Source organism: Fusarium odoratissimum (genome assembly GCF_000260195.1).
Source record: "Fusarium odoratissimum NRRL 54006 unplaced genomic scaffold supercont1.25, whole genome shotgun sequence".
NCBI classification, from domain to species: Eukaryota; Fungi; Ascomycota; class Sordariomycetes; order Hypocreales; family Nectriaceae; genus Fusarium; species Fusarium odoratissimum.
The window spans coordinates 236,648-248,368 of record NW_022158778.1 but is presented as its reverse complement, the minus strand read 5'-3'; the positions used below and the strand labels follow the sequence as shown (position 1 = coordinate 248,368).

The window sequence follows — 11,721 nt, the reverse complement described above, 5'->3', positions numbered from 1 at the left end:
CTTTAGTCTCTTTAGTCAGTAACGTATCTTGCAGGCAACACTGGGAGCTCGGAGACTCCGATCTTTATAGTCATGTAGTTCTTACCGTTACAATACCGAACAGGGGTGATCACTTGTGCTTCATGTTGCATCGACAGATGTGGATCAACTAGTTATATATCACCAGGGTTTGTTAGCTTTCGTCCATCACCACCAACGGAATGCTCAAATTCACAGGGAGCAATGACAGATATGAAAATGGGTGGGGAAATTTGTAGTTTGTAATCTAGTTGATAACAGTAACGGACCATCGAGATCTGGCAGCACCATAACCAACTCAATCTGGCCAAATAACTACCTAATTCTCATCATATCATAAGTTCCCTTCCGTGCCACGTATGGCAATGCAAATTCCAAAACCATCTATAATTTGAACCAGGCTATGGGAGTTCATAAGACGCCTTTCGAGAAAACAAAACATTAAATAGCATGACCAGCGGAGCATTCTGTATATGCTCTCTCACAGGACTGGCCGCTGAGGTAATCATACCAGGACTAATAACCGCAATGTAGCAGCTCATATCGAGTCTGCTTTCCAGGACGCCTCGCTGTAAATAAGAGGAACTCATAAAAACCAGATGCGAGGGGCAAGGCCAAAAAGTGGCCGACGGAGCCGCTGCTTGACCATGAAGGTCAGCAGGAAACGTGTATAATGGAGAGGATGAAGGATGCGGTGATTGGCGACATTTGACAATGATCCAAGTCACTCGTCAGAGAATTTCTATCGATCTATAATGCTTCTGTGGTGGCTTTATGAAGCTGACGGCTTCGGGTATCTTATACTGCAACTTCGGCAGGTGTGTCGTAAAGAACGTGGTGGGCAGTGGTGTGTTGGCGTATCGAATCTCCAACAAGTCCGAATCGAGAATGACACTGAAACAGGAGTATCTGCTGGCAAGGACGATCTCAGCCTCAAGTAGGACAAAGTACTGGATATTTTTGTCTTTGGATAGACAGCTCTGTTGTCGGCAGTTGTTTGATACTGGCGGCAGCGAGTAAGACTGTCGAGTTTTGCTCAGAAAGTGCTCCAGTTCCAATCCCTAGGCACACTGGCAGCAAGTTCAGGGCCACGAGGCAGTTCGGAGGCGTCTCCAAAACCGGTACCGATGGGAGTTGAGGGGGTAGGGTTGGGCGCATCCGAAGAGGCGGCACTCGAAGCACGGCTGCTATTTCGTGTATACCAACTCTTGAACTCTTCACAGCAGTGGCGACAGGTTCGGAAAAGAGGAGCGCGAGGATTGAACTTGGCATCATGATCGAGAGGAGCGGCAAAGGTGGAATGTGAGTCGCAGAAAATGTGGCCGCACTTTCGGCAGTGGTGACGCCGAGTGAAATAGCTAAAAGTCCGCTTGCAAGTCGGGTCATCACAGACAGTAGATTCGGCATCGGGCTGCAGAAGAATAATGTTAGCTGACTGTAGGAAAGAAAGAATGCGAAATATGCTGGCAACTGGTGAGGTGAGGTGAGACATGAGGGGGTCTAGGGTTGTACGAATAGGAGCGTTGAATACATCTGAGACAATGGCGCATGCAAGTAGATGTTGTGCGAAGAAGATGGAGCGACGGTTTGTTTTTGCTTTACTGACCTTCCAGTGCTTGCGAGTAGGCTGAGCCTTGACTTCGGGGAACATCTCGGGATCGAAATCGCCGTCAATGCTGCTCTGAGTGCTATCGCCGGTTGAAACACGCGCTAGCTTGTTGCCGAAGACGGACATGCCGGGGAGGTTGATGAGGCTGCTGTTGGTACGTCTCAGGGCGCTATCAGGCTCGGTGCTGGAAGTAGAAGCAGCATCATCAATGGGCATTTTATTGGTCTTGGATGGAAACAAGTTAGGGCGCAGAGCTGCAGGCATATACATGGGTCGAGTCTGTCGTGCATGATGCGCTCTGGGAGAAGTGGGAGTTGACGAGATGGAGTCGGGGCTGGTGGACTCATTGGTGTTGATGGGTGAAATTTGAGGTCCAACCGAGATCTGATATGACTGATTCCGTTGATGCGTAGGGCGCTGCTGGGGAAAGAAATGGCGTGAGTGCTGGTCGCCCGGAAGAGTGGGCATAATGAGGTCGGCAGCCATTATCGTGGATTGAGTGGAGAGTAATTGTTGATATGCGGAAGAGAGAGTGTGTTTTAGCTCGTGACGTTTTGTATCGTAGCAAATGCAAGTTCGCTATGGGAAACAGGAGATGGCTGCTGCTTATTTGCACAACGCTTAGAAGTCGAGGGAGTGGTTGGACAGACAGAGAGGGGAAGTGGCGTAGAGTTATCTGTACGGATAGGTAGGGATATATGATCGATTCGGTTTTGATATGCTACGACTGTAGTTGAACGGGAAGTTAGATGAGCAAGAGTTGAGCAAGGGCGGGCCACGCAGAGTTTAAACCAAAGCGAACTGGCTCAAGGAGGGAGTAGATCCTGGGAACACAGCGCGGGCAACACCGTCGCGTGGAGACCGGGGGCGGAAGAGGTACGTACCTCTTGTCTGCAGAACTGACTGGGGATCCTAACGTGCTAGCCCAGCACTTGACTCTTAGCGCATGACAAGGATGTGGCCTCTCTTGCATGTGGAGATGGGAGGCGGTAGGCGGTGGAGCTGATGATGGAGTGGGCGTGGCTTGAAGTTGTAGTTGCTGCTTGGCTTGACTTTTGGAGCAAAGCGCCCTCTGGCAGTGACCGGGGTCTGCCCTTGCTGCGTCGCTGTCGCTGTTTCTCCTCTTGAGCGTCGTCTCAACGGCTCACGGTCAATAATGTCTCAGTAGCTGTCCAGAATCGGGGTAGTCGAGAGTCCCTGTTCAAGAGCCTCCCTTTGCTGATGCAATTTGACAGGTGTCGGACGCTCTACCTTGCCTTGTCTGGTCAATGCCACACATAACAAGATCATGTCTTGCGATTTTCATACCGTGATGTAATTCAGGACTCTCGCGACTCAGTCAAAAGCTCGCGGTATCCGGATACGGTAAAGGGTCTTGAGAGATAAACAGAACAGTTGCTCGATACTTGTGCGTAACTGTGGACAGGATGTTTTCTATCTCGGCGCTCTGGTTGGATGGCTTCGGCGTTCGCTGGAGACAGAATCCAATCCGGTGGGTTGACCTGGTCGATCAAAGATTTATGCCCCTGTATGTCAACCATCTACAGAGTACGTACGCTACAAGAGCATTACGACAAGCGATTCATTGTGACGGACAGCTTGTGGTTATCCTTTGATGACAGGGTTCGACGAGGACTTTGAATGAAAATATCTGTAGTAGGTAATTGATCTCGAATGCCGGCTGTGGGTGGTACTGCCGGTTCCATGTGGTGATACACTACGTACCTACCCTCGGATACTGTGCTCGTGTCTGCGTGTTGTGTTCTCGACAACAGGATTTCGGCTAAATCAAGAACCGGAGCATTCGAGTCAGGTAACGGGCTGCATATTTGAGCCACAAGGTCCGTGACATTCTCTCCTTGAGTTCCGAATCCTGTTACTTTCGAGGTCTTCCCGTCTGAACAAGCATGCCTGTTCCCGTCGGATCTTGATTGATTATACTGTATAACGGCAACGGCTATGTTCAATGAATATGTGTGGCCAACTTGTCCGGTCCGCGGGGCTGACTATCGTAGGGCGGCAATTGGACAAGCGCGCTCTTTAGGCCAAGCATGTTTCCGCTAGATAGGGAGCCTGGGGCCAAAGTCAAAGCCAGAGCGCTCTGCAAGGTTCAAGGGTCGAGCCACTAGAGCCTTTCTTACGGATGTATGTTGTTTGATTGGGCAGCTGCGGTTCCCGGCTTTGCAACAGGGAGTTTTTGGTCTGTTGTTGGGTTGTGTTGGGTTGAGTTGTGTTCTGACTGGCAGAGACAGCGGAGTTTCTTCACCGTCATCTCGCAACACCATACTCGGAGCACTTGAGCTCAAGCCGGCGACTACCGAAACAGAATAAGGGAAGGGAAGACAACGGTATCGCCGAACGTTAGTTGTTGTCCGTTGCTGAATCTTTTATCTTTTGGTCATTTTGATGATGTTTGGAAATGAGCCAACTGTTACGTACAAAACAGTAAAGGACCCATAGATTGCCGAACACGCTTATGATGGATTCAGGACAGAACCCATCTTTGGGGAAAGAGGGGCAGAGCGGTACCTGCTGGGCGAAATACCCAGTAGCCAGTCTACCAGCTAGGTACCTTAAGGTGTAGGTAGGTAGGTAGGTAGGTAGACCTCCCAAGCCTCCATTGGCATTAACGGTAACAGTGGGCAGTTGCAATTCGACAAATGCGGTTGCAGCTGCAGCGTCCCATCGTTCACTCTTCACTGGTATCTCAGCAATCTGCAATACAACGCACATACTTTTTGCCTTACATGCACGGCTGTACATACGAACATACTATTGACGTGTATCGACAATTGTTTCTTTTCATAGCAATATCATCGTGCGTCGTCCTCTCTTTCATCGCGCCCGCCCCTGTCCAACGCTACCTCCCTAGGTATGCATGCAAATGGATCGGTGCTTGCTTTCTATTCTGCCTTTTGATTTGACAGGATCCGAGATATCATGATTGCCATGACACAGAAATTACAGGGCCGAGAACATGGGGCTTGAGTTGATGCTGGCAATTTTGACGATGGATTTCTTATCCCGATCCGATCGTATGTACTGTACGGATAATGCTGCGATTAAAACTCGATCCATGCAAGGTATGTATCTGAAAGGGCTCATCTTCTGCCTGATGGGTGATGAACAGCATTATGTTGGTCATGATCTTCTTGCACAACACTGGGCACGTTTTAGACGATCACTAGCCCAGCCGGGCGCTCAACCATTTCCCCGCCTACCAACGGTAGCATTTCAATATCATCTTGCATCGTCTCTCAGCAGCTATTTCTACCTGACTTAGGAACGAACATTTCACAGCAGCATCATCCCGCCCCTCCATTATAAGTTTTACCTTTCGCCAAAGGGCACCCATCGATGATTTGTGATTCAGGTCCAGTCTCATCACTGACTAGTCATCTACATACTACATACTTCCCCTTTACATGACATGTGGTTGGCTCATTCGGTTCCCTCTCAAACTCCACCTTGAAGCAATTCTTCCACTCACCCAATCCGTTGCCGATCCACATGGGCTGCACTCTTAGAGGATCACCAACGGGCTTCACTTGATCAGGCAGTCGGGTTAAGCCTTGAGGCAAGCAGCGGCTGGGCTGCAGAAAATTCTATGATTAACAGACAAGCTCAAATCATTACCCACCGAATCCACTGCTTACTGGGTTTGTTTGTTGCGTGTCAAGCTGGGACCCTTGTGTTATTCTTTGTCTTGTTCTTTTGAGCTTCTCTATGTGGTCAATTGCCGTTCAATGGTCTCGTGACCTTCCCGTCTGGTCGCTGCTTCAGGGGTCTTCTGTTTCACTTGGCCTTGAGCTCCGAGATGCTCGGCCGGTGCACGGCCATGCTTTCTTCTCTGGTCACTTGAGCAATCCGCAACCCCTCAGTCTTTATGGAAAAGACGAGGAATTCAGACAGCTCAGGATTCTGTTAGTCCTCATACCGAGTGCGCTCATTGTTAACATTACATTCATGCCATTGCTGTTCTGGGTAATTTCTATCGGACCACCAACGGAACGGAACATCGCTAAAGTTCGTGGCGTAAATACATATGGTAGGTAGGCTAGGAGTTGCGGCTCCTCGGCGCTTCATCATTCCCTGAGCGTCTTCCGCTAGGTTGTTGCCACTTTCTTCTCGAATCTTGGAAGCTCTTGAGACTGGAGAACGATTCATTTCACGCCACCTGAAGTTCCACCGTGTTGGCCTGTGCAGGTTTTTTCCATCTCCACGGTGGATGATTCTATACCGCAGCGCGCTCCGTACTTAGCCAGATCCTTGTCCAGTTATTTCTACTCTAGGGGCTGCCGAGATTCTGTGGGACTTCCACCGAGGCTCGCTGGCTCGTTGCAGCCACGTTTCCTAACTCTTCTAGCCTAGCTTCCGTCCTTAATTCGTGGCGCTGCCGACCTGCCTTCTCCGTTCTGCCCGTCAACGTGGGGAGTGGAAGCTGGGGCGCCTCTTCTAGATCTGCCATGTCCAGCCAATTATTATCAGTTAATCACGACTGGCTTTGTCACCGGCTCCCTGCCTTGTAGTCTTTCGGACACTGAGGCGCTAAAAAGGTGATATTTCTGGTAAGAGGACACAAGGGCTCGGCTTTGATCGGCCATGTTCGAGACAAAATGATCGACAGTCATTTCCAATCAAGGCTGACTAACATTCGCATATCGCATCTTGCCAGAAATTCAGGGTCCAAGCAAGTGGTCCAAGCTGTGAGCTATAAGATGTAACTAATAAGATTATACCTACATTATGGAGTAAATCAGGGAGCATTTACGTACTGCTTCCGGAGCCACGGAGGGTCTCACTAAAGTATGAGTCTACACACGACTGTGGAGGAATCCTCGAGACGGAGAAGCAAAGGTCAAGGCATCTAATCTCAGACAACGACAATGCGGAGGCGTTTGCATGTGGTCGAACATGACAACTCTGGATACCATGCTGCAATAATCAGGGAAGTGTCAATAGTGTTTGGCATCAGACACAAAAAGGACATGTGAATTGTCCTGCTGATCTGTCCATTTAAGACATTTCGTTCATTGGTACTGAGAAGTCTAAGCAACATTCAGGGTCCGAAGAGGCCTCGGAATCCGATAGGTAATCTGCTGCTTTCACCGCTGATCTGCGTAGTAAGAGCAGGACCATCCTGTTATTCGGATAGACACAAAGATAGTAGTTCACACGCTCTCTTGGTGGCTGGTTGAGGCTGGGGTATCGAACTTATCCATAATAGTTAGCCAGCCAGTCGATTCGAGACTTGACCCAAGAGCACAGACATGGGCCACAGAGCGTGCAACATAGTTCCCCATCATAAGGACCATTTTAATGCTCAAGTCTGACCTGTTAGCTTACATGGTTTTCAATACTGTCGTGATCATTGTGACTGGCTGGCCGTAGCCTAGACCAGACTGTCATCAGGGTCCAGAATCGATGACCAACTGGGTCTCACTCAGAAGAGGGCTCCCATGGTACCGGCTTGTATCGAGTTCGCTTCAACCGCTAAGCCCGGAATCTTGATCAATTTCATTCCAGTGGTATGAAAATGCTGGTGTTTCCAGCGAGTTACATGGTAGTAAGTGCCCAAGGCTTGCCTCAAAAAAACTCCCTTCTCATCAAAGAGTTCCTGGTCTACTCCGTAGGCCAACACCATTTGACTTTATTAGGGCCCGGAGTGCCAAGACTCTAAGTGGATGATGTGCTTTACCTGTATCGGAAGTCGACCTTCAACATCCCCTGTTCAGTTGCGGCTCCTCGGCATTCTTATCAGTTATCTTCGATTGGCTGTATCTTGCACCGTCTCTTAGGTTTGACATATGGACTTAGTAAAGGCTACATGCGGTCCTAGAGTGGTAGAAAGCTAAGCTGAAGATTTGCCTGAGGCATAAAGATGATGGTTAGTTGGTTCCGGTCTTTCAACCCGTATGAGCTACTTGATCAACCAAGAGGTTTCTACAAATGCACAACACAACACAACCCAACCCAACCCAACAAGGGCATCGATTGACGGTATGTGCCTACAGTAGGTAGGTACATCTCCTCCACCGCCTTTTGTTCCCCTCCTGTTTGATGCACATCGTCAACGCCTCACAAGGGTCATGTGCAACAGACAATTCCCTCTCTGCATGCAATGCCGAGCCCTGTCAGCCTGTCACATTCTTATGTTTCTCGCTCGTCTTGAATAGGAAGTTTACTGCTTAGCTATCGGATTCCCTGCCAGGGCTTTAATCTTGGAGGTGCCGGGCGGCTCCGTTGGTCTCGAGTTTAACCTGGCGCTTCTGCAGCACAACCCTAGATTGCCGTTAAATGTCTCGACTGTAGCTATTGTCTCCGAAGAATTGCTTTTTCCCCCTTGCCTTTGTGGTCATGGTGGCTTCCGCGGCTCCTGTTTAATCAATCTCGCGATCAATATCACCCGCAGATGAGAGGTGATTAAACGACTCCTGCATTGTGGCTGAATCAAGAGGATCAGGTATTCTCAAACGTCCCATCACTGGGTGGAGAAGACGACTACAGGTTAGGGAGCTTCTTAGTGTACATTGATGATTGTATGTTGCTTCCTAACTTCTGCGCATAATTGTGGTCTTGGGCTGAGTTCTACCAAGACCCTATGTCTCAAAATGACAATTCGTCGGTCTTAGAGGTGTGAGATGAGGCGGATTAGATGAGTCACGCTTTCTGTTTCGTTAAAGACGAGACCTACTATGTATATGAGGTTCTATCACACCGTATAATGGTAGTTGCTTATTCCTATTATGTGGTTGGCTAGGGCTGAGGCTTACTCCATTTCCCATCTCCCACTCTTCCCCCCATCCTTGAGGACAACTCTCAAACCCTCAATAACCATGCCCTTATCCACAGCCTTGCACATATCGTAAATTGTCAATGCCGCCGTAGACGCCGCCGTCAGCGCCTCCATCTCCACCCCCGTCTTTCCGTCACACGTGACCGTGGCAGCGATCTCTACTCTGTCGTCACCCCTGACGTCGAGATCAACCGTGGCCTTGGAGAGCGAGATCGGATGACATAGTGGGATCAGATCTGGAGTTCGCTTTGATGCCATGATGCCAGCGATCCGCGCGACACCCAGGACATCTCCCTTCTTCATCTGGTTGTCTCTGATGAGCCCAATCGCTGTGGTGTTCGAGAATCGGACGGTGCATGCAGCTTTGGCGATGCGTGATGTCACTGTCTTGTCTGATATGGAGACCATCCGTGCCTCTCCAGAGGCAGAGACATGTGTCAGCTTTGCGTTGTCGCTGCTGTCCTGTCCTCGGACATGGCGAGTATTGGAGAAGAGTCGCTGCTGTGTGAAAACAGATCGGCCAGCCGCGAAGCAGGGACCGTTACGCAGAAGGGATTGTATTCGAGGAGGCATGGTTCGCAATGACGAAGACGGACTAATGGTATCTACAACAAAAACTCAATTCAGTATTACTTCCAACTCATATAGGAGGGTATCTAAGCCTCAAAGTTTAAGTAGCGAAACAACCCTTCAATGCCGCCCCATAAGTGCATGATAGTTGCCCCGCGAACAATCTGTGAATAACGTCTCTTGAACCATACACTTGAGTCTGACACTGCGAACCATGCGTGGAAATTTTGCAAAAGATGAACACAGGAGTGTAATCACCCACCTATCAAGATCATGGGCCTATTCTTCATATGCTCCAGCTCACCGATGCCCGCATGTTTTGCCTTCTTTCTCTTGACAGCAGCACCAATGACTTCGAGCAGCTCCATCTCGTTAGGTGCCAGACCGAGAGGAGTCCGGTCTGACGTCAATAAGTCCCTCCGCCGGTCCATCTCGATCTGTTTCATGGCATCGAAAGCCTGCTCATCGATGGGCTCGCCACTGTTGGACTTCCGGAGGATATCCCGTAGAGACACCTCAGCATTGCCAAACAAGCACACCTTGAGGTTGCCGTCACCTGTTATTCGAAGACGGTTGCAAGTCCCGCAGAAGTTGTGCGTCATGCTCGTGATGAAGCCTATTCTTCCAGTGAAGCCTGGAATGTGCCATGTCTTGCTTGTATCGTTCTTGTGATCCTGCACTTTTTGCAGTGTTGGGTACTTTGTCCTGATGAGGTCCAGCATCTCTTGGTAGCTAAACATCTTATTTTTGCTCCATTTGTTGCCGTCAAATGGCATGTACTCGATGAAGCGGACTTCGATGTCCTTTTCTTGCGTCAGGTCCACGAAGGGGAGCACCTCTCTGTCGTTGACACCCCTCATGACCACGCAGTTGATCTTGAGCTTGATGCCAGCACCAAGTCTGTTGAGCTCAAGAATCCTGTCGATGCTCTTCTGCACGGCCTCGAAGCCTTTCCTCCTTGTCATGATCTGGAATTGCCAAGGATCCAGAGTGTCGAGGCTCAGGTTGACACCCGTCAGTCCACTCTCGATCATGCTGTCGAGCTTCCGGTGCAGAGAGATGCCGTTGGTTGTGATACATATTTCCTTTAGGCCATGCCGTCGCAGCTCTCCAATCTGGTGCATCAGAGGGAGGATATCTCGCCGCACAGTCGGCTCTCCTCCCGTCAATCTGATCTTAGTCACACCCTGCGAGACAAATACGGACGACAAGAGGACAATCTCTGGTGTCGTCAAGAGCTCTCGGTTTGGCGACAATGGCACGCCTTCTTCAGGCATGCAGTAGACACATCGCAGATTGCAGCGCTCCGAGACAGATATGCGAAGGTAATCATGCTGTCGGTGGAAAGTATCTGTGAGGAAGTCGGAGAAGGGTTTTGGATCTCGGATGCGCCGGCGGCGAGACTGTAGGAGGTCGATCTCTGGTGTTGTAGAGGGAGGTTCGCGGGGTGCCTCTTGGGGTCTCGCAGAAGCTGTCGCAATGGTTCTAGAGGAGGGACAAGCGAGCAGCACTCGCGAAGGAGCCGTTCGTTGTAGGGTAGTTTTAGTTTTGGCTGAGACCGAAGCTCTCGAGCCTAAAAGGCGAAGCAACGACATAATTCTGAGGCGTTATGATATCTAAGTAGTTATGTATTTGACAAGTGGGGGAAGAAAGATGGTTACATATGAGGGGTTCGCTTGCTATGATTCCATCGTTTCGTGCTATCGCAATCACGATGCGACAATGACGAGAAGAGAGAGCAAAGAGGTTGGCAAATGAAAGAATAAGCTGACTTGGTGTCTCTGTCGGCCGTCGGCGCTTCGTTTAACAATAGTTCCAACCCTAGGTACCTACCTATCATGACCTAAATAGGTCAAATACGCAAGTATGAAGTGTCTGTCCCTCTTGAGCTATCCAATCTTATCATGGGCCCGCTCGCCACAATCCGATCCCCGCGCTGAGTAATGGAAATAGCCTCCAGTCTAACATTAGTTTAAGCCGCGGAGTTGCACAGACTGCAACAGTAACGTTAGTTCGAAAGTGGAATGATAAAGATACTGTAACTTGTCAGCGGTGACAGTTCGGCCTGAACTCATGATGTTGTTGCTTCAGGGGATTCTAGTCAGGTGGAATACTCGTTCGACATAGAATTGGCTCTTCTTTCAATGCCTACTTCAGAATGCATGGGACTTGTTCGCGTGCATGATACAAATTCATCATGGAACATGCGTATTGGACCCTAAATTGATGACCAATTAGGAAACACTAGCTGACCTATGTATGGGTAAGGATATTCATTCCCATGATGCGCCATACCTTATCATACGTAAATTAGTATTTCCGCATAGGTACTAATCCAAGAACTACAGTTTGTTAAGCAAGGGAACCTTGCGAATGATATAAGAATATCAGACCGCTTAGGTCGAAATTAGCATGATATAAATATATACTGCCGTCTAGCTCAAGTTTCTTAAAGACTTTATACGCAACTGAATGTTGAAGATGAGTATGGACATCGATAGAGACACCTGATCCGATGCCAATTTATACGGCGGGTTGTGATGTACTAGGCATATAGCCGCCTGATTCAAACGCACCCAACACAGCATTATAGGCTGGCATGCGCAAGATTTTAATAATAGATGAGTTACTGTTGTCTATACTGATAAATGCAAATAAGATTCCTTGACCAATATACGTACCTGTCCACACAATGGAAGGTTAGGTTGTTCAGCGCATTGAAATCAGG

At 49.1% G+C, this 11,721-nt stretch overlaps 2 protein-coding genes across 4 annotated transcripts; both read right to left on the bottom strand.

Annotated features, from left to right (window-relative positions):
* Positions 1-220: 220 nt before the first annotated feature.
* On the bottom strand, positions 221-3,328 carry FOIG_12179 (uncharacterized protein). Of its 3 annotated transcripts, XM_031212980.1 has the most exons (4): positions 2,936-3,328; positions 2,512-2,883; positions 1,625-2,354; positions 239-1,429 (listed from the first exon to the last, which is right to left on the bottom strand). In XM_031212980.1, the coding sequence occupies exons 3-4, from the start codon at positions 2,111-2,113 to the stop codon at positions 1,055-1,057; spliced, it is 864 nt and encodes a 287-aa protein (XP_031057276.1). In that variant the 5' UTR covers positions 2,114-2,354; positions 2,512-2,883; positions 2,936-3,328; the 3' UTR covers positions 239-1,054. The 3 variants fall into 3 exon arrangements, with proteins under 3 accessions (XP_031057274.1, XP_031057276.1, XP_031057275.1); XM_031212978.1 differs by having other exon boundaries at positions 221-1,429; positions 1,625-2,883; XM_031212979.1 differs by having other exon boundaries at positions 2,512-3,328.
* Positions 3,329-7,525: 4,197 nt separating this feature from the next.
* FOIG_12178 (uncharacterized protein) lies at positions 7,526-10,869 on the bottom strand. Its single transcript, XM_031212977.1, has 2 exons — positions 9,256-10,869; positions 7,526-9,028 (listed from the first exon to the last, which is right to left on the bottom strand). The coding sequence occupies exons 1-2, from the start codon at positions 10,586-10,588 to the stop codon at positions 8,397-8,399; spliced, it is 1,965 nt and encodes a 654-aa protein (XP_031057273.1). The 5' UTR covers positions 10,589-10,869; the 3' UTR covers positions 7,526-8,396.
* Between the last annotated feature and the right edge of the window lie 852 nt (positions 10,870-11,721).